This window comes from Exophiala mesophila (assembly GCF_000836275.1).
Source record: "Exophiala mesophila strain CBS 40295 unplaced genomic scaffold supercont1.1, whole genome shotgun sequence".
In the NCBI taxonomy this organism is placed as follows: Eukaryota; Fungi; Ascomycota; class Eurotiomycetes; order Chaetothyriales; family Herpotrichiellaceae; genus Exophiala; species Exophiala mesophila.
The window spans coordinates 3364235-3386372 of NW_015622504.1; the positions used below are offsets into that span (position 1 = coordinate 3364235).

At 50.0% G+C, this 22138-nt stretch overlaps 9 protein-coding genes across 9 annotated transcripts; 6 read left to right on the plus strand and 3 right to left on the minus strand.

The window, feature by feature from the left end:
- Positions 1-148: 148 nt before the first annotated feature.
- Positions 149-1635, plus strand: PV10_01074 (uncharacterized protein). The gene is made up of 4 exons (XM_016365237.1): positions 149-197; positions 266-471; positions 557-877; positions 961-1635. Exons 1-4 carry the CDS (start codon positions 178-180, stop codon positions 1446-1448), a joined length of 1035 nt encoding a protein of 344 aa, XP_016228886.1. The 5' UTR covers positions 149-177; the 3' UTR covers positions 1449-1635.
- A 2763-nt stretch (positions 1636-4398) lies between these two features.
- On the plus strand, positions 4399-4994 carry PV10_01075 (uncharacterized protein; the record flags this gene model as incomplete). The annotated part of the gene is made up of 2 exons (XM_016365238.1): positions 4399-4794; positions 4853-4994. The coding sequence occupies exons 1-2, from the start codon at positions 4664-4666 to the stop codon at positions 4992-4994; spliced, it is 273 nt and encodes a 90-aa protein (XP_016228887.1). The 5' UTR covers positions 4399-4663.
- A 1178-nt stretch (positions 4995-6172) lies between these two features.
- On the minus strand, positions 6173-7629 carry PV10_01076 (uncharacterized protein). The gene is made up of 2 exons (XM_016365239.1): positions 7445-7629; positions 6173-7390 (listed from the first exon to the last, which is right to left on the minus strand). Exons 1-2 carry the CDS (start codon positions 7487-7489, stop codon positions 6806-6808), a joined length of 630 nt encoding a protein of 209 aa, XP_016228888.1. The 5' UTR covers positions 7490-7629; the 3' UTR covers positions 6173-6805.
- A 272-nt stretch (positions 7630-7901) lies between these two features.
- PV10_01077 (uncharacterized protein) lies at positions 7902-9017 on the plus strand. The gene is made up of 5 exons (XM_016365240.1): positions 7902-8106; positions 8199-8255; positions 8326-8484; positions 8567-8667; positions 8722-9017. The coding sequence occupies exons 1-5, from the start codon at positions 8010-8012 to the stop codon at positions 8884-8886; spliced, it is 579 nt and encodes a 192-aa protein (XP_016228889.1). The 5' UTR covers positions 7902-8009; the 3' UTR covers positions 8887-9017.
- Positions 9018-9204: 187 nt separating this feature from the next.
- On the plus strand, positions 9205-11452 carry PV10_01078 (uncharacterized protein). The gene has a single exon (XM_016365241.1). The coding sequence runs from the start codon at positions 9623-9625 to the stop codon at positions 11360-11362; it is 1740 nt and encodes a 579-aa protein (XP_016228890.1). The 5' UTR covers positions 9205-9622; the 3' UTR covers positions 11363-11452.
- A 69-nt stretch (positions 11453-11521) lies between these two features.
- On the minus strand, positions 11522-13510 carry PV10_01079 (uncharacterized protein). Its single transcript, XM_016365242.1, has one exon. It carries the CDS (start codon positions 13407-13409, stop codon positions 11640-11642), a length of 1770 nt encoding a protein of 589 aa, XP_016228891.1. The 5' UTR covers positions 13410-13510; the 3' UTR covers positions 11522-11639.
- Positions 13511-14743: 1233 nt separating this feature from the next.
- On the minus strand, positions 14744-17713 carry PV10_01080 (uncharacterized protein). Its single transcript, XM_016365243.1, has 4 exons — positions 17067-17713; positions 15719-17018; positions 15539-15665; positions 14744-15488 (listed from the first exon to the last, which is right to left on the minus strand). The coding sequence occupies exons 1-4, from the start codon at positions 17362-17364 to the stop codon at positions 15390-15392; spliced, it is 1824 nt and encodes a 607-aa protein (XP_016228892.1). The 5' UTR covers positions 17365-17713; the 3' UTR covers positions 14744-15389.
- Positions 17714-18364: 651 nt separating this feature from the next.
- On the plus strand, positions 18365-19915 carry PV10_01081 (uncharacterized protein). Its single transcript, XM_016365244.1, has 2 exons — positions 18365-19526; positions 19585-19915. The coding sequence occupies exons 1-2, from the start codon at positions 18637-18639 to the stop codon at positions 19793-19795; spliced, it is 1101 nt and encodes a 366-aa protein (XP_016228893.1). The 5' UTR covers positions 18365-18636; the 3' UTR covers positions 19796-19915.
- A 567-nt stretch (positions 19916-20482) lies between these two features.
- PV10_01082 (uncharacterized protein) lies at positions 20483-21702 on the plus strand. Its single transcript, XM_016365245.1, has 2 exons — positions 20483-21491; positions 21550-21702. Exons 1-2 carry the CDS (start codon positions 20598-20600, stop codon positions 21553-21555), a joined length of 900 nt encoding a protein of 299 aa, XP_016228894.1. The 5' UTR covers positions 20483-20597; the 3' UTR covers positions 21556-21702.
- Positions 21703-22138: the final 436 nt, after the last annotated feature.

Sequence of the window (22138 nt, forward strand, 5' to 3'; positions counted from 1 at the left end):
GCTGCGGTCATTACTGACGAGTTCCTTCCATGTTGGGGTGGGAAATACACGCCGAAGACACTGCGAGGACGCCGCGGAATATAAAATTACGTCACGGATCTTAAATCAACCACAAATAACGACCTCCCGTCCACCGTCCACCGTCCACGCTCAACATCAACATCCTCAGAACGAACCATGCCTCCAAAGATTTTCCTGTAATCGACGACTTTCCCTCTCCCTCTCTACCTAGACCGTGGACCGAAGCTGACCATTGGACCCACAGAACAGGTGCCACAGGCTATATCGGTGGCGATGTATTACAAGCCCTCTACCACGATCATCCTGACTATGATTACACACTGTTGATCCGGAGCGAGGCAAAAGCCCAAGCCGTCCAGAAAGCATTCCAGAAAGTGCGAATCGTACTGGGAGGCCTGGATGATTCCCAGATCCTCCAAGACGAGGCCGCAAAGGCCGACATTGTTCTCCGTAAGTCAAAACAACCCCAAATACAGAAGGATCCCTCCTAGAGAACCCACAAATACCCAGTTCCTAACCACCCTCGCACCAATAGACACAGCAGATGCTTCAGACCACGAAGGTGCAGCCAAGGCCATCGCCGCGGGACTTCTCAAGGGCCACAGCAAAGACAGACCCGGCTACTGGCTTCATACTGGTGGCACGGGGATTCTGACGTACCAGGACTCCGACAACAACTTTGAAGGACTAGGCACCTGGTCCGACAAGGAGTACAACGACTGGACAAAAGTTGACGAACTCACCAGCCTGCCAGACCATGCCTTCCACCGCAACATCGACAAACTCGTCCTGGACGTCGGAGTCACGAATCCAGATGTTGTTAAGACAGTGATTGTGTGCCCACCGACTATCTATGGTGAGATTCTTCAAATTACGTTCTGATAATGCCATTACATGAGAGTAACACCTACTGACGGAGCCTTCATTTCTCCCATCTAGGACGTGGCCGTGGGCCTGGTAGTCAAAGAGGCCGACAATTGTACGAGATGGCAAGTTTGATTCTCAAGAGACAAATCATCCCAGTGGTCGGCCAAGGCCAATCGAGGTGGAACAACATCCACGTCGCTGATCTCACCGAGGTTTTCAAGCTGCTGGTTGACAGAGCTGTGGATGGAGACGCCAACAACACCGACATTTGGGGTAAAAATGGATACATCCTCACGGAAAACGGCGAGCATTTGTGGACCGACGTCGCCAAAAAGCTCGCCAGCATTGCCGAGAACAAGGGCTACATCAAGTCTGCACATGAAAGCCCCCTGAGCAAGGATGAAGCACTCGAGGCCGCTGGGTTCGAGGCCGTTAGCTGGGGCCTCAATTCGAGAGGCAAAGCAGAGCGGGCTGCCAAAGCTCTAGGTTGGAAACCAACCAGAGTCCTCGACGACTACCTTGATGAGATTATCGAGGATGAACATTTGCGGTCGAGCTAGCGAAAGGCACCGGGTCTTGAGAGCTGGGAAGCTATGTGGACATGTCGAGCAGCGAATGCAACCTCGAAGCGAGGTATCGTGGATCAGATCAGCCCTAGGCCTTCAAATCATATCAAATGATACCAGGATGGAACATGTCAAAGAGTATAGATTCAGCAAAACTCCCCAAACCAAAGTAACTTGTAACAAACATGCCCCCTTAAGTTTTCCCATTCGATCTGGCCAGTCAATTCAGACATGCATTTAAAGCAGGCAACAAGCCAACCCCAAAGCAAAGATCGGCAATGCCATGAACGCATGACCCTTCGACTTCTCCCTCCCGACACGAGAAGCCTCACCCACAAGACCCGGAGAATCAGCATACTTGATCAAGACATATGCGTCCCCAACGGCAACAGAAGTCCCCAAGAGAAACCCAATGCCCAAAGCCCGTTGAAAGGTGTGTGCCACGACAGGCGACGCGCGTGACACTGAAGAGAACTGCCACATCAACACCAAAGCCAGGTTCGTCGCTCCACCGCCTAGATTGCGCAGCGCAATAGCTCGTAGCAATGCCATCTCCGTCGGAGATGACGACGACGGCTTGATCCCGAATTGTCGTCCTGCTTCAATCGGCAATAAAAGTCCATATACCCCTCCTGCCACTCCCATCAAACCGATGATTCCCACGAAGCCAGGTAGGGCTACGGTTCCGAGGCTGGATATTGTCGGCATCGATGTATGGGACATGATTTACTATAGGTATATAGTTGAGTTGGGCTGGGTGTGGTCTGAGAGGTCCTAGACTGTTGGGCTGTCAAGTTGCTTGGGAGAGTTGTTGAGCCTCGATTCGAATGATCTGGAATGGTTTGAGTATCAAGGTGAATGCTGCTTTGATGTTGTCGTTCCCTCGTTGTCATTGTCGTCGATCAGTTGACATTAACGCCACACCATCATATCCGAACTCTAAAATCGCCTAGATCGAAAGCGGGGGTGCCGAAAGGTGTATATATATATGTATTATAGCTTTCGTCGACCAAATTGTCAAGTATCAATAATCTGTTCATATAACCAAGGAGTCGAGACGTCTTGCTTTGGGGAACATAATGAGACCTGCTTGATTTCTTTGATTTTGTAAATATATAAGCAACTTGTAGGACAAACCTTGAACCCGCGTATGGATGAGCATATTGAAACAACGCACTCAGATCTGCGGCCGCGACATTTGTAAGATCAGGTCATAGATAGAGCTGAGATGTATTGCTTGGAGATAAGAATCAAGTCGTGCGTCTTCAGTCCCGAAGGGTATGCATCGATTCAAAGGCTAGGTTAAGGCTGCCAGAACGTCACGAACACGAATAGTAATAGTTGTGCAGGGGCTTTATGGCCTTCTGGGTTTCGTCGACTCAGCGGCTGTAAATGCCGAGAGAAGCAGAAGGATTAGATATGTAGTGCACGATTGCCAGTTGAGCTGGCTATATTCGTCGACTGACATTGCTCTGCAGTGAGCTCAATCGCGCATGTTTCGTCTCTCATGTATTCAAACTCTGACGTTGATCTTTTGGCAGCGTCAAAACCTGTCCTGTGAAGGATGACATACTTGTGATGCAACTGCGATCCTGTAACATAAGCGAGATTTGCGTCTATCCCTGATAGGAATGTGACCACGCGCGAGGCCCATCAGGCTCAGGGGTGGTAATATCATTAGGCAGCTCTGATGAACGGAGACTCTGCTGCCCTCTTGCTGACTGACCGTTATCATCTTATCATATTCATGATCATTAGACGCGTACCCCGGTCACGACTATGGGTTGAAGATGCACTCGGTTATCCGGGAATGCTCATGGTTGAGGTTCCCAAAAAGCACGAGTGCCCTAGCGTGTCGGTAGATAACCTGACCCCTGTGTAGCCGCTGTATGTAAGTTTATTTGTGTGAGCGGCGATTGCGATTGCGATTGCGAACATGATGAATAGCCATTTCCTTTTGATGAACGTAGAAAAAGGAGGCTTGCTTGAGCGGAGAATGAATCAAGTATCTTGCAGCGGCAGGATCTTGGTTTTTCTTGTCATTGCTCTCCGATGTCTGGGCAGGTTTCCCGCCCTGTACAAAGAGTCAGGATGAAACTTTGGGCTTTGAAGCTTTGGTTTCGATGTGGAAATGGTGCTCGAGATAACTGCTTCACATTGCCCGGAATTGATTTCTCCCCTAGGCGCGCCGAGACCACGGGACAGCGACCTTGGCGCCAAGCAGTCACGTGTAGCTATCATCATTGGCTGCAATTGAACGTCAGTCGGAGATGTCAATCACCGATGCTTCAATTTTAATCTCCCCTGAGATCCACCATCTCCATACCTCTTTCAACCATTCCTCCATCTTTCTCTTCTTCAGTGAGCCACTCGTGGCTTTCTTTTTTGGTTTGCCGGGTCCCATCTCGGCTGTCATGCCAATCAATTATCGAGCTTTAATCTCTTTGCTTCAACGTCTTCCCACTTTCCCTCGGGCTTGTTCCGACATGAGATTGTTCATTTACCCATTTCTTGACTGTGGCTACTCGTATCATGATTGGCAAGCCTTTGATTGTTTTTTCAAGTACTCGTAGACGCCTGGCGTTTATCCTGGGTTGGTCCCTGGGCAACCAATACGTGTCTTGGCCCATGGCAGTGCTTGAAATGTACCAGAACTTTCACATGGGGCCACGCGACACCAGCTTCTGGTCCTTCGATCCAGGGTCTAGGCTTGCATGTGCGGCTCTGGATCAATTCTTGAGGTGGATATCTGCTTCAGATCGGTGCTTGCCCTACCAAGCTACCCAAGTCTAGCTTTTGTGCGACTTGATTGAGGCATCCTAAACACCTTTCCCAAATTGTGCCAATGCTTACTTCCTCTTGGATCTTGTCGTCCCTGTTCTTGGATTTCTCCCTTTTCTTTCTTGTGATTTTACCTTTCAAGTACCTCCCGTCGACCTCGTGAGGATGTGAATGCTGGACTAAATCAACCTCGTTCTCTTCGACTTTGCCCTTGCTCGACTCACACCAGATCTGTCGCACATCACTCGTTCTGTGCTTCAGCATCGTCCACTCGTTTACCAACACCCTTTGCGCAATCAATCCCTGCTCGTGCGAAGTATAGAGGGATTTCTTGAAACGACTTGTCAAAAAACACCAAAGACTTGATCGATCACTACCATCATTTCTTTTCATCCGAGAAACTTGTACATCACCAACTAAACGACACAATGGCTGGTGTCAGAGACCCAGCATTCTGGCGCCGGTTTTCTATGGCAGTCCATCTGGACGAGGAGAAAGCCAACATATCAGATGCCCAATCCACCTCGTCATCTTCTTCCAGGCTCACACTCAAACACACGTGAGTGACCCTCCTTGAACGATAAACATAACTTCGACACAGACTTACATATCTATAGTGATACATGGCTGGAACGGAACCGCCGAAAACAGCGTCGCACTTGTTATCTTGGCTGGTTCATTGCTATAGGATTTGCGACGACGATTGCGGGAATTGTGGTGGTGTTACTGTGGCTATTGAAGGTGTCACCGTTCGACTGAATTGACTGGCGATCAACGAATCTTCCACGACTCCGATGATGGTGACGCCGACACCTTTCTTGCTTGGTATCACAGCCAATCTACTTGTCCACCACATACGATGCTGCGCTACACAGACAGGATTGGCTTCCATCAATGCACGCAACCTACGAGATCCGCTCGCCGGCGCGAAGCAATCAAGGATAGAACTACTGGCTTTGTTCGACTTCGCATCGAGCAGGGACTGTGCTATGCCCCATGACTTATCTCAACCCAGCAGTATTGAATGCTGTTGGAAGAACTCTCCTCCAGGTGAAAGGAGAAGAACCATGACACGCGACGAATGACAGAAGAAAGTCACGATGAAACCCAACACACACAACCAAACAGACTTGCAAGCCGAGGTCAGCACCGAGGCATCACCCACAATGCAAGCAATGCAAGCAACACTACGAATCGAATATAGATACTTTACACACAACCACGCAAGCACTCAATATACTTGTTATTGAGCGAAAATCTTCGGGTATCTCGCATCGTATCGCTTGGCTTCGTGAACGTGAACGTGTACGTAAACGAAAATGAGATGGTCAATTGAAGAACCTGCTAGTCATATGAAAAAATGGTGGAAATGAAGTCCTACACTATGACCATCAGGCCGAGAAGGGTCTTCCTCTGTATCTCTACACTAGAAAAGTATAGGCACTGTGCACTGTCTGGCTCCATCATGAATCTGTACTCCATATGTGGTAATTCAACTGCAGAAAGTGAATAGGTCGCTGTAAAAGAACTTGTAATGTGACCCCGAACTCAACTCGGGAACCCTTCAAGCACAGGTACACTAAGCCACACGTGTCACAACATGTCATCCATGTGACAATTATGCCGGCACTTTTTTTTTGGCAGACAGGATTTGTGGTCCCGCCCATTCTATTTCCTTGGATTGACTCGGACTGTCGTGTCTCCTCGTGGCTGAGTGTGGAGGGAGGGTAAGTGTGTGCTACCACACTGTGAGAGTCGTCTAGCTTTGCGCAATCTATTAGAATCCCCTGCGGTATGAATCAACGGTAGTTGGTTCTACACGATGGTAACGGTCACGTGACATTGAGCACACGTGATCTGACTCGAAGGTTGATTACGTTATACAATGTTCATGAACATGCTCATAAAATCACTGCGAGGGAATGGACAGAATAGAATGATGTGAATGTTGTGTGGCTTTTAGATTCAATTGTTCCTATACTACAGAATGCCCAACTATGGCGTTTTGAATCCTGCACCCCCGAAATTGCAGTTTATCTCCCGATCAGGTACTGCTATATGCAGACCCTGATCAAGAACTGCCCGTACTCGTCCATTTTTCTCCTCGATCAATATCCTCTTCATGAACATGGTCCTCGCTGCTGATCTGGATGAGCCATGCAACCCTAATGGTGGTTTGTGGCTGACTGGACGAAGCTCTGTAGATGAGGCATAGTGTCTCAATCGGGCGGGCTGCCAGCAATGTATGGCGGAAGGTTAACATCGACTCTGGTTGAGTTTTCGGTGTGGGCCCGGCAATTGCTGCAGGGCCAGCGTGATAGTTTTGTTGATTGTGGGCGATCAACGTCGTGGAAAGGACTTTCGTAAGCTAGATCGGGTCAGGCTGAATTGAGTGGCGGGCGGATTAACAACTTGTTGCGGGATTCGATGACCTGCGCAACTTATTCCGACACATGCTGGATATATGGTCGATCGGTAAGTCGCCGCCGACGCCCTGGAGACCTCCATGAGTACTCCTGGCTAAGATCTTGGTCAAAACACAATGTAATCCCAAGATATAAACCGATCATTTAGAACCTCTTTCTGGTAGGTTCTGGGCTGGGACTTCTGGTGACGCTTCGCGCGTCTCGACCTCTCTCTTTCAACCATTTCTTGGTGCTGAGTTCCAACTCTCTATCCAATTCGGCACTTGGTTCCTTTCGATGAATGAAATTGCAAAAGCCTCCTCTTTGACACCCCTCGCCCGAATTTAGTCGACAACATGCCTCTCTAAAGTCGGTAACTGGAGACAGTTCACAGTATATAGGGCGCGCTGCGTACCAACGGCTGTTGAGGGCGTCACAGGCGGCTTGAGCAGAGTCTTCGTACTTGAATCTCGCATAGACATTGCCGATCAAGTGGTCATTGTTGTTGTCGCAAACGACAACCTCTTCGATTTCTCCGTATTTACACATTTCGCACCAGAAGTCTTCGTAAAAGGCATCGAAATGATTCTGGAGTTGGGAAGGATTCATCTTGTTCTTGGGATCGTAGGCAGGATTCTGGTACAGGTTGGGAAGGAGGATGGTCTGGCTGTAGCTGGGCTTGACATGTTTTCTCGAACAGCGATCGCCGTGGCGACAGGCGCCAATCTTGTAATAGAAAGAGCAATTGACCTGGGGAGAATGTTAGTCTGGTGGTGTGGAAGTGGGTGTGTAAGAGAGACTTGCCTTGTCTTGTTCAGTACCGAAGATGGACGCGAGATAATTTGCCATTTTGATGGACGGCTGGAGATGAAGATGAAGATAGGATGGGGTTGTGGACTAAGGCTGAGTGTGTGGGATATCTGCGCGTAGAGATAATGAAAGAAATGACTTTTGGTAATCAGAAGATATGCGTGGGTGATACAGTTCTGGGAGCAGATTGATATTGATATTGATGGAATGGCGAAAATGAAGGCGACTTGAGTTTGGGAGACTGGACACGTGAGTCAGGGTTCCAGTAACTTCTGGGGAAATATCGAGGGGAGCTGAGTCATGCATTATTCTATCGAGTTTGAAGAAGTCACATGATTACACGTGATCAGATTTACTCAATTTCGGTGGTCTGATGGTTGCTCTACTCCGTACGAATCAACGCCAAGGCATTTGAGCTTCTGGAGCTCGTCACGCCAATCATCTCACTTCGAATCACCAACCGCAGTTTCTTGACCTCCATCAAACCCTCCTACACGTTGTTTGTTCACTCTCTCACCACCTCGATCAACCCCGTCCATTCTCTACAAATATAGTCGCCATGTCGACGGCACGCTCAGCTTTCTTGCTGGCACGACGTGTTGCCCTGAGACCCTCTCGCGTCGCTCCTCGAACATTCTCTACCGTCCCTGTCCGTCGTATGTCGACCTCTCCTTTTGAAGCTTCAACGATGACCACTTTGGTGGTTGATGGTATAATTGGACTCTGGCTAACTAGGCTGGAATTTTAGAAAGTCGATGGGACCTCAAGCCCGGTGAGGAGAAGGGCAAGCTGGTTGCTTTCGAGGGTGAGTTCTGACTACTAGGCTTGTGCACAAGGATGCACCGGTGAAGGCAATACTAATATGGACATTTTAGATGTCAAGACTGAAAAGGATCTGCTTCCTCCTGGTGCCGAACCTGGAACCATTCCCACCGATCTCGAACAAGCTACTGGTCTGGAACGATTGGAAATTCTCGGAAAGATGCAAGGCATTGATATCTTTGACATGTCTCCACTTCCATCAGACCGCAAAGGTGCGTTGGTCAAGCGAGATCTGCAGAAGCAAATACTGGAGGTCGTCGGAATGTAAAGGGTGTCAGGCTCATGATTCAATAGGTACCTTTGAGAACCCAATTGTGGTCAAATCGGCGGGCGACGAGATTCAGGCTGGCTGCACCGGATCCCCGGCAGATTCTCACGTGGTGAGATGGTGTGTGGTAGGTGATCCTTTGCATATTGACCGACTTGTTCAGTGATTTAACATGCGCCAGATGTCTCGTCAACGACCTTTTGAGCGATGCGATGAATGTGGTAGCGTTTACAGAATGGATTATGTGGGACTTCCTGATGACCCACATGACCATCATCACCACCACGGTTATGAAGAGCCGAAGACGATGGCAGACTTTGTCAAACCTGCATACTGGTACAGTTAAGCTAGGTTCGAGTTGAGTTGAAGACGAGGAGAGGATAAGAGAGCATCAGCTCATGTCCGTGGGGCTGACGACCAGTGTACATAAGCAAGTTGATCGATAAACTGCGAATGGTGACAGATTGAACATTGAAACTTGTATGATTCTCTGATTCGACTCAACAGCGTCTGTGTGCTCAAGTTGAATTGTATTGCCTGTGATCTTTAGCATCCTGGACTGTAGTCACGTGATACACCTACCACTGTTCTTCCATCATCATTCGATCTTGGAAGATATTTTATAGTTGGCGGGGTTCTCCATCCAGGGCCCAGAGCACCAAGGCACCAACCGAGCACTTAGGTTCATAGGGTATCCAGGTACCTCGTCGTGCTCGTTCTGTAGGCGCCGTGGCATCCCTGTTATCCCTGTCCCCTCCAAACTCACCTGCATCCAAGCCTCGGTATTTTCTCGTTCTTTGGCGTGCGGAGATACAATCTTGGACCTCAACCGGCAACAACAACGGCTGCTGAATATTGAGTCCCTTGAACCTCTTTTGTCTTTCGCTGACATGCTACTGTGATTCTATACGCCGTAGCTATTATATCTAGCTCGACTGCGCTCCAAATTCCAGACAAAACCACCACTATCGTAACTCCATTGTCAGTTGGATACAGACTACAGACTCCAGGTCACTCGCTACCTATTCACTACTCACCTCACTTCCGACCTCTCGTACCTCTGTCCCTCCATCCCTCCAGCCATGTCGACGCAGAATTCCGAAGCTCAATGGCAGAGTATTGCCCGCAAGAAACAAGCCGAACGAGCATCTCGCATCCCCTCCAAATGGCACATCCCATCTACGGTACTCCCCATTGATCCTCCGCAAATCCAAGACGGACCTCAAAACGTGCTCGACGTCCCCCGCAAATTCCTGTCTCCCAACGAGATTAACATCACCGAATCTTACTCCCTCGCCGGTCTGGTTTCTGCTATCACATCTCGCAAACACACCGCCGTCGAAGTAGCCGAAGCATTCTGCCATCGAGCTGCCATCGCCCATCAATTAACCAATTGTCTCACTGAACCACTCTTTGATACTGCGATCAAACGGGCCCAATTTCTCGATAATTATCTACAGAAGAACGGAAAGCCCTTTGGACCGTTGCACGGCGTGCCCGTGTCGGTCAAGGATACATTTGACGTCAAGGGCGTGGACACGTCGATAGGACTAGCATCACTATGTTTCAAGCCAGCCAAGCAGAACGCACCATTGGTGGATCTATTGCTATCGCTAGGATGTGTAATTGTGGCCAAGACCAATATCCCCCAGACGCTGGCGTCGCTCGACTCGATCAACAATGTCTTTGGACGGACCATGAACCCAATCAACCGATTGACCACTGCAGGCGGCTCCTCTGGAGGTGAAGGTGTCATGGCCGCCATGAAAGGATCTGCCATCGGCATTGGCACCGACATTGGTGGCAGTATCCGTATTCCTGCCATGTGCAACGGCGTCTATGGCTTCAAGCCCAGCAACGGCCGTGTGCCGTATGGAGGTCAAGCCGCGGTCGCCGTGGACGGCATCAGCCGCGCCAGCGTCCAGGCCGTAGCAGGCCCCATCGGTCGCAGTGTTCATGATATCGACGTCTTCCTCAGAGAAGTCCTTCCACGAGCTAACCTCTGGGGAGAAGATTGCTTCCCCACGACATGGTCAGCGTACCGTAATTTGAAAGCACACGGTAGTGGCGCCAACGGCGAACTGGTGATTGGCATCATGCGCAGCGACGGCAACTGTTCACTCCTCCCACCTATCTCTAAACTCCTCGACAAAGTCTCAGCACAACTCCAAACCCGACCTAACATCCGTGTCGTGGAGATTCCGACACCCAAGGCCTGGACGAAGTCACAATCCGTGATGAGCAAGCTCATGGGCGTAGACGGCGGAGCCGTGATGGCCGAACTGATGGAATCGACTGGCGAGCCATTGGTCCCATGGATGCAGACTCGATTCCGCAAGGGAAAACCACAACCCCTACTCCGTTTAGCCGAGATCCAAGGCCAACGGGCCGCGCTGGAGCGTGAAATGCTCAAGTTATGGACACAGGACGATTCAGAAGGTCGACGTGTTCAGAAACTCGATGCCATTATCTGTCCGTTGGCACCTCATCCGGTTCCTCCTATTGAGGGATACAATGCCGTTGGCATGACTAGTTCATTCGTCTTGTTCGATTACCCGACTGCGGCTTTACCTGTGTCGAAGGTCGTCGAGGCGGATTTGGAATTGGGTAAGCCCCAGGAAGGCAAGTCGCTGGGAAGTTGGGACGAAAAGTGTCGTGAATTGTGGGATGAGTCGAAAATCGATAGGAGAGTTTATTTGGATACGCCATTGAGTGTTCAGGTTGTGGTGCCTCGTTTGCAGGATGAGAAGTTGATTGAGGTTATGGCTTGGGTGGACGCCGTGCTTAAAGGGAATGATGGTGCGATCATGCCGAAGCTATAAGATACAATAAAACCCAAAGATAGGTATCAAATCATTGATAAATAAACTGGTAGATAATGTTTGAATCGAGTGGCTTTTTGTTGGTTGTAATCGATTTGCTAAACAGGGTATTGATATTGCACAAGTTGGGTTCCAAATTATCATCATCATGCATTCCATTCCATTTCCATGTCCATGAACTGTGTTTGTTTGATACATCCATCGCTTTTCCTCACGCTCGCTACCACAAATGCTCGACACTCCGCCTCATGCTGAATCAATGTCCCGAGGCTTATAATCAAGACGTTCCAATTCTTCTCTGCGCGTCTGTCTGGGTATTCAAAGTCAAGCCATCTCTACCCGCGCTGGAGTCTGAACCACTCCCACTACCACTACCCTTGTGGTGGCCACGGGGAGGAAAAGTCTTGACACGCTTGACATTGTGTTCATGCTCTCCTGGGCCCGTGGAGTCGAAAATGTTGTTGATTTCGGGCCACATCTTCAAGATTTCACGCTCAAAGTCGCCCAGCGGCTCCTCAGGGATTTCTAGTGTAGTTTTGTCGGCTCCGGAGCTGACGACTCGTACCTTGCCGTTGTCGAGAGTCTCTTCGCGCGGAACGGCCTTCTTCCATACCACGTCTCGCATTTTTCCCACCAGGCCAGGAGCATCCAGTGCGATAGGGGTGTCGGGGTCGGTCTCCTCGCCGTACATGACCCAGCCTTGCAATGCCTCCGAAGCATATGTGCCCTTGTCATCGTACCCGTATCCGTGTCGACCCATGCGGATGCGTACACTCGAGTGAATCGTTTCGTTGGTCTTGGCTAGTCGTGGCTTCAGACTGGTGTCGGCCTGGCGGAAGATCGAGGTGACTTGGTGAGCAATTTTCTTTCCTATCCATAGTACTGTGCCGTGTTGCGCCGCGCTCTCTTGCTCGCGGTACTCGTGGGGTGTGCGAGTTTCACTGCCGCCGAGGCGGAAAAACGGCGTCATACTATCGTGGATCTTGCCCAAGCCCCAGGGTCTGGTGGTTCCGTGTGTATTGACTCGGGGGATACTGCCTCGGTGGGTATTGTTGTTTCCATTCTCGCCGTTGGAGATGGGGTTGAGTAAGCCACTGGTTGGCCGGATGAGTTCCATCAGGTAGCCTCTGTCCACGGTCAAGAGTGGCTCCAATTGACTCACCATCCAGGCAAGAGTTAAATTGGCCAATGCAGTGTCGTCATAGCTGCCGCCAATGTCACTGTGGACGCCGGGAAACCAGGTCTGTTTCAAGACCTTAAGGTCCGACTTGTCCTTGGGCCAATCCCAGATGGTGGGTGTGTATGCTCTTCGATGCTCGTCCAGGGCCAAGGCTTGAAAGGCGTATTCAATATTGGATTCAACACGAGTGTCGACAAAGGCAAAATCCTTGCTCGGGGGCTGGGGCAAGAGGCCAACGAGGGGAATGCCCAATCCACCGACAGTATCCCAGACGGCGACACACTTGATCTTGATACCAGGCCTGACGAGTCTCCTTTTGAGGAGTTCCTTCTGGTAAGTGGGATCAGTGACGGGAGGTTTGTGGTTCGGGAATGGGATATCAGGCCATTTTGTTCTGAAGTCAGGATTCTGTTGGTATTCCCAGTCTTCAAAGATCTGGTTGAAAAAGGCCAGACCGTTGGCGGTCAAGAGGCCGACGGCCTTGATGAGGGATGAAATGCTTCTGGCGGTAAAAGCGCCCCGGGAGAAGCCGATTAGAATGATGTCGTCCCCAGGGTTGTAGTTGAGACAAATGGAGCTGTAGGCCTCCCGAATGTGTTCAGCGAGACCTTCACCGGTGATGCCTCCGACGTATTTCGTGTAAAGAGACTTTGATCCGGTGCCAATGCCATTCTGATAGAAGACAATCTGAGTAATGGGCTGTGGAGGATGGACGGAATTGTCCAGGCCAGTGGGTGGTATGGCACGAGCTATGCGAGTGACGTTTGATGGAGTCTGGTAGTTGCCGTCGCTGTCCATCCAGGTTCCATCGCAACAGACAATGAGTCGTTTTTTGGGAGCTGGTGTAGTACTTGGAGAGGTAGCCATGGTGGGTAAGCCTTAGGCGGGCAGAGGATGGAGATGTTGAAGTTTGCAGCTTTCAAATCATAAGAAGATGTTGTTGTTCCAAGAGAGCCCTTTTGTATGCTACAAGCCCATTACAAATAGCAAGCAGATGACCCAAGTAGTTTGTTAAACGATCGAGATGATGAAACAAAGGAAGAAAAGACACAGTAGTGGTGCTGACCTACCTGAATTTGAGGCGTTTAGTCATGGATGGAGGGACACGACGGATTAAATTCCAGTGTCGAAAGGGGGATCAACAACATTAATGAGATGGCCTGTCATTTGCTGCGTCTTCCTTCAGCTGAAGCCTTGATGGTGGCAGTAAGCATGGTAGTCCCTGGGCAACAAGGATCATCGCCAATGATTCTGGGGAGATGTTCGCCTGGATCGTTAGGCTCCCAGCCTTCCGAGTCAGGCGAAGCTGGGGGGCGAGAGGGGCGAAGATGCCTTAAGCATCTCCTCGTAATTAGGCGTGGGCTTCCATGTCTTGGCTGTCCATTGGTGGCAGAACTAAGGGTCAGCAGAAGCAAAAGTGACGACAATCATTGTCTTCCACTGCCATCTGACCGACCATTGAGAAGCCTAAGGCAGCCTCGTGTCCTCTAAGATGTCAGCGTAAAAGTGTCATGTGGCATGTCGATATTAGCATCGTGGCTGACGAATGACTGTGTCACAATGATTTGGAGGTCAGCCACGTGTGTGTAAGGCTTCACAGACATTCAAGACTCGATATACGACAATTAGAATCACAAGGATATGGATTGACATACAGTTGGCATCTGGCGTCGCGGATGAAAGGTGCGGGCCGCAGGAAGAGGCCTGGAGGCTCTGGGCGGACTGAGACCCTCGAAGTTGAGCAGGCGAAGGAGAAGAGGGGCGGGGCTGGGGGGCATTAGAGAGGGGCGGAGGGGGCTCTAAGGGTCACTGGGCGCCTTGAAGACGCATGGTCAACACCTAAACTTAGCCATAAACTGCCCCGGATCTACACTGGTGATCTGCACCGTATTGCACGGTGTGTCACGGTGCTTTTGCTTCAGTGCTTCAACTTGCTGACTTACTCATGTCGGTACTTATGATGTTATCTTACTAATCGGAGTTTTGTGAAGCGATCTCTGTGGCCTTCCCATCGATTGCCTCATCGACAATGTAAGCCATAGGGAACATAATCCACCAGAATCCACAGTCCTCTCTAGCCTAAGTTCCTGTACGATTGAACACGCAATGTCCGCTGACTCGTCCATGTTCGCATTCATGGCTGAACAATTGACCAACCACTACTGTAATACACCTTCTTTTCCCCTTTGGCTCACGACGGCTTAGCTGAATATGTTTTTATTTCGTGTCACAATCTGTCCACATATTGACACTACCGAAAACTAATGCCACCCCACCCTTTCTTTCACAAGGGTTGTCAATCTTGACCCGGACTGTCTCTTTTCTGCATCCCCTCCACACTTTCTCCCTTGCTTCTTCATCAATGTACACCAAGCCAGTACTCCCAGCAATAGGACAGGCCAATCTGCACCTCTATCACGACCAGTCACCGAGGCTGGTGCTTGTGACAGAAATTCACCGCTTCTGGCTGAACTGCGTTCCCCTCTCGCTGCAACTAGTCATGTCTCGATTCATCGTCGTGCTTGGCCCTTGACACTGCGTCGACCTCTGTCCGATTCATGCACGGTTGGCTCTGATGCCATTTGTGCTGGTTCTGGGTCTGTACTCAATCAGAGTAGTGTCTGCGCACCACCATTATTCCCTTTGAAAAGTGCTCCATCTGTAATGGCAAATCTCTGATTGGGGCCCGTGGGTTTTATGTTTTGTGTTTTTCGCCTTTTTTGACAATTTCCTGCATTTTATATCCGAAACCATAAACGACCGAGTTGGTTCATCAAGGTGATATGTTGGGGACGACTCTCCGCCCAATCATGATTCTAGTCAATCTGCAGTCTCTCACGCAAGGTCTTACGCGGGAGTTGCTGTCGCTGTCGCTGTTGGGGTAGGGGTGGCAGATCCGTTCATCAAGCGTTGTCGCTTGGCAGTATTGCCGTTCTCCTGCGAGCCCTGCAAAAGTCAATATCATCATATCCGCAAGCACCAGTTTTTGCACATACCTCAACCTCACTGATGCTTCGTGCCACCTTGGAGTCGCTTTGATCCTGCTTGACGGTCTTTTTGACTGGTTTCGAAGGTCTCGTTTCGCCAGACTTCGTATCAAACAAGTCTTCCGGGAGATCCCAACTAGTCAGGTCAGCATCACACATCAGGACTAAGACCATAGGGGCTCGACTTACTTTTTGAACGATGCCAGCGTCAGAAAGTGAACATCCTTGCGAAACAAGTCCGACTCTTCGCAAATGTTCTTGAAACTCGTAAACGCCGGCACCAGGTTGAGGCTTGCCTTTGGCACAGCATCAATCCCAATGTAGAATGTGTAGGTGTAGACGGTATGCAATTCCTGTACCACGCTGCCTGAACCATTTTGAGAATTAGGCACTGCTGAGCCAGCCCCGTTGGTCACCAGCTCCGGGTCGGTGGTTTCCACAGCCTTGGTTTCTTCCGCCTTGTACTTGATGCTGCCCTTCTGCGCCTCGCGAATCTGGGCTTCATTCTCGCACGAATGGACTCTTTTAAAACCCTTGGTAAATGGTCTCGCTAGGGTGATATTGGGCACTCCTTCAAGTCGTTGGATGAAGATTCGAACCTTGGACTCTACCAGGCCTGCCCACGATTTGGCCTCGTCTGCATTACGGGCGCTGGCTGTCACAGCAAGATAGTATTTGTGGTCGGACGTGAAGAAGCTGTGTTTCTGGAACAAATCGCTCCACTGTGCCTTGCCTGCAAAGATCTTTGTGGTGATGACGCTTCCTCTCTCCAATTCTTTCAGAATGACTGTCTTTCCCGACTTGGAAATGTTGTACGTCGCACACATGCTCGGGAAGGCGGGTGTGATGATGGGCATGATGTTGTGTCGATCGCCCGGGTACAGAGTCGGGTTCCACACCTTCAAATGCTTGTTCTGTTCCGGGTTTTTGACCGGCTCAATATCCTTGAGCATGACCGGGGCAGGCCATCTCCAATCCTTGATCACCAAGAAGAACTTGTCCACAATTGTCGCGCCGACCGCGTGGGGATAGAGTTGACAGACGCGAGCCACCAGCATGGCCCAAGCCACACCACCAGGATATCCCACGATATTGGCATAGATCGCCCGTCTTTGTGCCCACAACTTGATTGCTCGCAATGCAGTGCGGAATGTCTTTGGCTCAGGGACCAGGGAAAGAATCTCGTCGGTGACACGTGGGCCGGTGATGGACTTGACCGTCTGATTGTCCATGCCGGTCAGCAACGAGTTTTCGCTGAGACTGAGATCTTTGGGGATGGTGGCCAGGCTGGGAATAGACGCAAAGATCAAGTCGATTTCGATACCGTTCAATACTAACTTGATGATGGGAACGAACGAGGTCGGCACGGCGGTCAGAGAGGTGACGGCGCCAGGACCAGCCATGCGCTGCAAGATGGAGGGATAATATTCGAAAAAGTCATCGCGAGTGATGTGTCGTGGGGCGATGGCGAGGGTATCGATATCCGAGCCTAAAGGGTCAGCACTTGGATAGCCTGTACGTGGAGGAGGTTACTCACCTGGTCCAAAGACACCTAGTCTGTAACTGCCGTAGGGAACAATCTTGCCGCCGAATTGTTCAATCTGGGCAGCAGGCAGACGCTGTCTTCGACTGACCTCACGTACAAACTCTTGAGTGACTCTGCTGAGGAGACTCAGGGTGGCCATCCTCTTCTTGGTTTCCTCTTGAGTCTCATAGTTGTTCTCCCGCTTCAACTCTTCCACCAATTCAGCCGTCTTTTCGTTGTCTCTGGGCTCGGGGAGGGCGGTTGATATGGGTGCGCTGATGCCCCATTGTTTGGTAGGGACGGTCGACATGGCGAAGAAGGGGGAGTCTGTCGCAAGGAAGAGGGAGAGCGATCGGAAAGAGGATTAGAAAGTTGTGAAAGGGTTGAAAATGAGAAAAGACATGAACCGCAAACTCCAAGAAGAAACCAACGGATGGACGCGGGAAATGGTAAATAGATGACAATGACACAAAGAAAAGGGAAAAGCGAAAAGGGCAAAAGAGTGTGCCACTTTTTTATTTGCGAGAGGAGGATGGGTTGAGGATGAATGACAACAAAGGGAGTGAATTAATGAGGCCACACGACGATGCGGAAAGGTTGACGTTGATGTCTGTCTGGTTCAAAGGCTGAGGGCGCAGTTCAAGCGAGTTGGAGTTGGCTTCAAGTGGGCCAGAACCGGACCAGAACCTGGAGGCACGGAGTTGACTACGGAGCTGACTAGCGAGAATCCACCTCAAAGTACCGGACAGTGAGCCACAGCGCCGACTGTCTACCATAATAATAAATAATTGACCTTGTATGACAAGGCCTATTCATGAGGCTAAGGAGTGGGATAGAACGAATCTGAGCAGAATCTATGGACAACCAGCAGACACCATCTCCATAAGAACCTTGATAAACAACAGTGATTCTCCGGGCCAGACTTAGGTACCAACTTAAGGTACATACCTAGGTACCTACTCGTAGATCTGTTCACTTAGGTACTTTTAGGCGCGGAGTTAACCAAAGATTCATCCAAATAGTCAAATATTAGACTCTGCTGGTGCCTAGAACTCAAATCTGTCGCCTACTAGCACTCGGACAACGTCGTGCCTTCTCTGGCCCCTCGGCCCTGTCGCTCCTGCCTATCCCTGCCTTCTGTTGAATGTGGACGCTTGACCCAAAGTGGCAGTTTTCGAGAAGAGGAAGTCACCAGGGGATTTGAGAGGGAATCGCGGGCAAGTGCGAGCCGCTGACTACTGGTGCATACCTCTGTAGCAATTTTCACATTATGCCAACATCATACTACATGTTCTTATCGACTCGGCGGCGTCCATGGGCTCGTTCTCGCCTCGATGGCATCGAATCAAGGTTCTATGCTTAGACGTGTCTGCAAGTGAACTCCCCCCTCTCTCAGCACAGCATAATCTCTCGCAAAGGAGATCCCCGTCTTGCGGGGTTGAGGACTACTAACTATCAAGGAGATGCCAGCCTTCGTAACAGCCTTCGTAGTTCAATATCAATGAATGAATGGATAGCTGATGCATCTGTGTAGTTTGACACACCGTTCTTCTTCACACACACCATTCCTTCTCTCACAGAAATGCCAGATTACGAGACGTACGATCTGGGCGACTTCTTGCTCCAAGGCGGAGAATCTCTGCCAGGAGCCTGGATCGCATACAAGACTTTTGGCAACTCCACTTCCCCGGCCATACTCTATCCCTCGTGGTACTCTGGCCTCATCTCCGACAATGAGTGGCTCGTCGGCCATGATAAAGCCTTGAACCCAGACAAGTACTTCATCATCATCACCGCCCTCTTCGGTAATGGCCAATCCATATCACCCTCAAACTCGAACATCTCCCCCTTTCCCGATGTGACCTTCTACGACAACGTCCGTGCCCAACACGAGTTGCTCACCAAAAAATTGAACATCAAGCACCTTCGAATGGTGACAGGCTGGTCCATGGGCGCCGGTCAGACCTTTCAATGGGCCAGTCAATATCCAGATTTCTTGGACATCGCCGTTCCATTCTGTGGATCGGCCAAGACCTCCATCCATAACCAGGTCTTTCTTGAGGGCGTCAAGTCGGCCTTGTTGGCGGCAAACGGAGTTTCTTCTGCGGGAAGTACTTTTGGTAGACTCGAAGCTAAGGGTGAGCAAAAACGTGTGTGGACTGACGAACAGAAAACCGTCGGTCTCAAAGCCTTTGGCAGAGGATACGCTGGTTGGGGCTTCAGTCAGACGTTCTACAGGCAAAAATTGCATGAGAAATGCTATGGTGCTAAAGACCTCGAAGATTTCATGGTCAACTTCTGGGAAAAGTGGGCATTGAGCAAAGATCCAGAAAATCTCCTGGTCATGCTTCATACCTGGCAGGCGGGTGACATCAGCTTGCAAGAACCATTTAATGGTGACTTTGAAAAGGCTTTGGCAAGCATCAAAGCAAAGACTCTCGTCCTACCCAGCAAGACCGACTTGTACTTTCCGTGAGTCAATTTGCCAATGGTGCAATCCGACAGGAATGCTAATAGACAATTCCTCTAGACCTGAAGACTCCGAGTACGAAGTCGAGCACATGTCTCCTGGCGTTGGTACCTTGGATGTTTATCCCAGCATCTGGGGACATTGGGCTGGCGGGCCGCCGGGAAACATGGAAGACGTCAAATGGCTGGATGAGCGACTTTCCAAGCTCCTGGCAGAAGCCCCTGAACTCGGAGCAGAGAGCAAGGTCTTCGCGACACTTCCCCTGAGATGATGTCCAGACAGTTCAGAGGAAGAGGTGAGGGACGCAGCACAAAGCGTGCTTCCCCAGGACAGAATGCACTCAGTCTTTTTAATTCCCATAATTGGAATAATATGCCTTTGATCATCAATATTTAGATTCGTGTAGTCTATTTATGACATCGTCACGATACTTGCAGTCGCAGAGGACAAGGCATAGAACACCAGGTTGAAGATCTGCCACGTAAGAAAGAGAACTCTACCGTACCATCTTCTACGGCGCAACTCAAGGACTGCATTCGACCTCGATTCCGACCATCTCGTACTCTTTTCTTCACCATCTCGAACAGGGTGCTTTCTGCTCAACCATCTAGAGACAGTAAGTCCAATGCAATGAGAAATCGAGAAGCACCTCCGTCGCTCCAACTTGGCATAATTCACTAGCAAGAACAAGGTAAGACGACTAATGAGAAGCAGGCCTTTTGAATCTGATCGATGTTGTCCCACCAACTTGGGTGACGTCAACTCGGTTCGACCCGATTTCGAAATTGTTTCGATTAACTACTACCTTTATTGGTAAGAGTTGGACATTCTGACATTGGACGGTACTATTTCAGGTGTGCACTTACCAGACGAGGTACTTTGCCTAGGGTACTTGTCACAAATTCGCTTGATCTAAAAGCAGATTATAAATCCCCCACTCCTGGTACGATCCACCCAGCAAACTAAATAGTTGGCGGCTGGAACCTAGGAATTCGCAAGACATCTAGACATATTACTTTCATCAAACAAACACAGACTGACCATCAAGGTCTACAAGACGTTGACTTTGCATCATGCCACCACCTTCTTCAGAGCCTCCAAAGGCACAAGAGAAACATGACGCCGAGGCGACCATTAGGAGAAACCCGCACCCAGATTTCAATAAAGTACAAGCTTCACGGCCAGATTGGGACGAATCAAAGAAGTGGAGCTTCTCAAAAACACGAGATCCCTCTTGGACTTATGGCTCTGGCGCAACGGATAAATCTGGAGAATCAAAATCACACGTGGCGATCGACCCCTATGAAGAAGGGAGACCACCAGTGTTCAACTATAAGCTTATGATTTCAGGGATTGTCCCTCGACCAATTGGGTTTTTGTCGACGAGATCCAAGGATGGCTCATCCACCAATCTTGCTCCATTTTCTTACACTCAGATGTTCAACCACGATCCTCCTATCTTTGGGGTCGGATTCAGTGGCGGTATTGACAACGCCAAGGACAGTCTGAAGAACCTGCTGGAAACGGGTGAAGTGGTTATCAACATGGTGGGGGATCACTACCTAGAAGCTATGAATTCGACGTCGATTGATCTACCCTACGGACAGTCGGAGTGGGCGACCTCTGGTCTCACACCAGGAGAAACCAAAGTTGTGTCGCCATCACGTGTCAAGGAAGCAATCTTCAGCATCGAAGGAAAGTTGCTCAACACGCAGGAATTTGAGTCGCGTGTCAATCCTGGCAAGAAAACAGGGGTTCTGGCAGTGATTGAGGGCCTTCATTTCTGGGTTCGGGAGGATGCGATCAATGAAGACCGTAATCTGATCGATCCTGCGGTGCTCAGACCCATTGCTAGACTGGGCGGTATCACGTACGCAAGGGTCACGGATGGAGTGGAGATTCTTCGCCCAGTGTTGCAGAAAGAACGGGACGCGGGTAAGATCGGGGATGACTTGCTCCGGCCAAAGGTAGATGGGCAATAGACCCCATGCTTTGCATAAAGAGCATGGCTGATGATTTCTATAGATTTGAGACTTGAATGGATGGGTGGTGTCTGTGAAGGCTCCTTGGTGAGTGGTCAAGAGTACTGGCGGAGAGTCCAAGGATGTAACAAGTAGGAGCATGATCAAGCGGTCTAGAGCGAATTCCTCTACGCCACAAGCCGGTGAGACTTTATGCATAGATGTTTCATGCTATATATTCATGGAATTATACTCGGTGTATCTCTTCGCCTAGATGCCACATCCCTCCTCCGGATGTCCGTATTAGGCAATGCCGGACTCAAGTCAAGTCCACGGTCACATTCCAACAATCAGCCACACAGCAACCAATCTGGACAGCCAATTTAGATGCGGTTAGGGGAACATCAGACCCTGCAATGCTATCGTGGTCACCACGTGTGGAAAATGCAAATTAGTTCGAGCTTCAACTCTAGTCGAACCTCACAGACCTTCTGCTGCGAGACTGAAGGGTTCTTTTGCTCTGCTACCAAACCCTGGGTGCCGCCATGCCTATTCAGAGTAGGTTTCTAGGCCAAGAATCGCCTCGCCCAGCCACGCGGGGACAGCGTTCCAGGCATCGCCTTAACTAGTGAGACTACCTATAGTAGGTATGT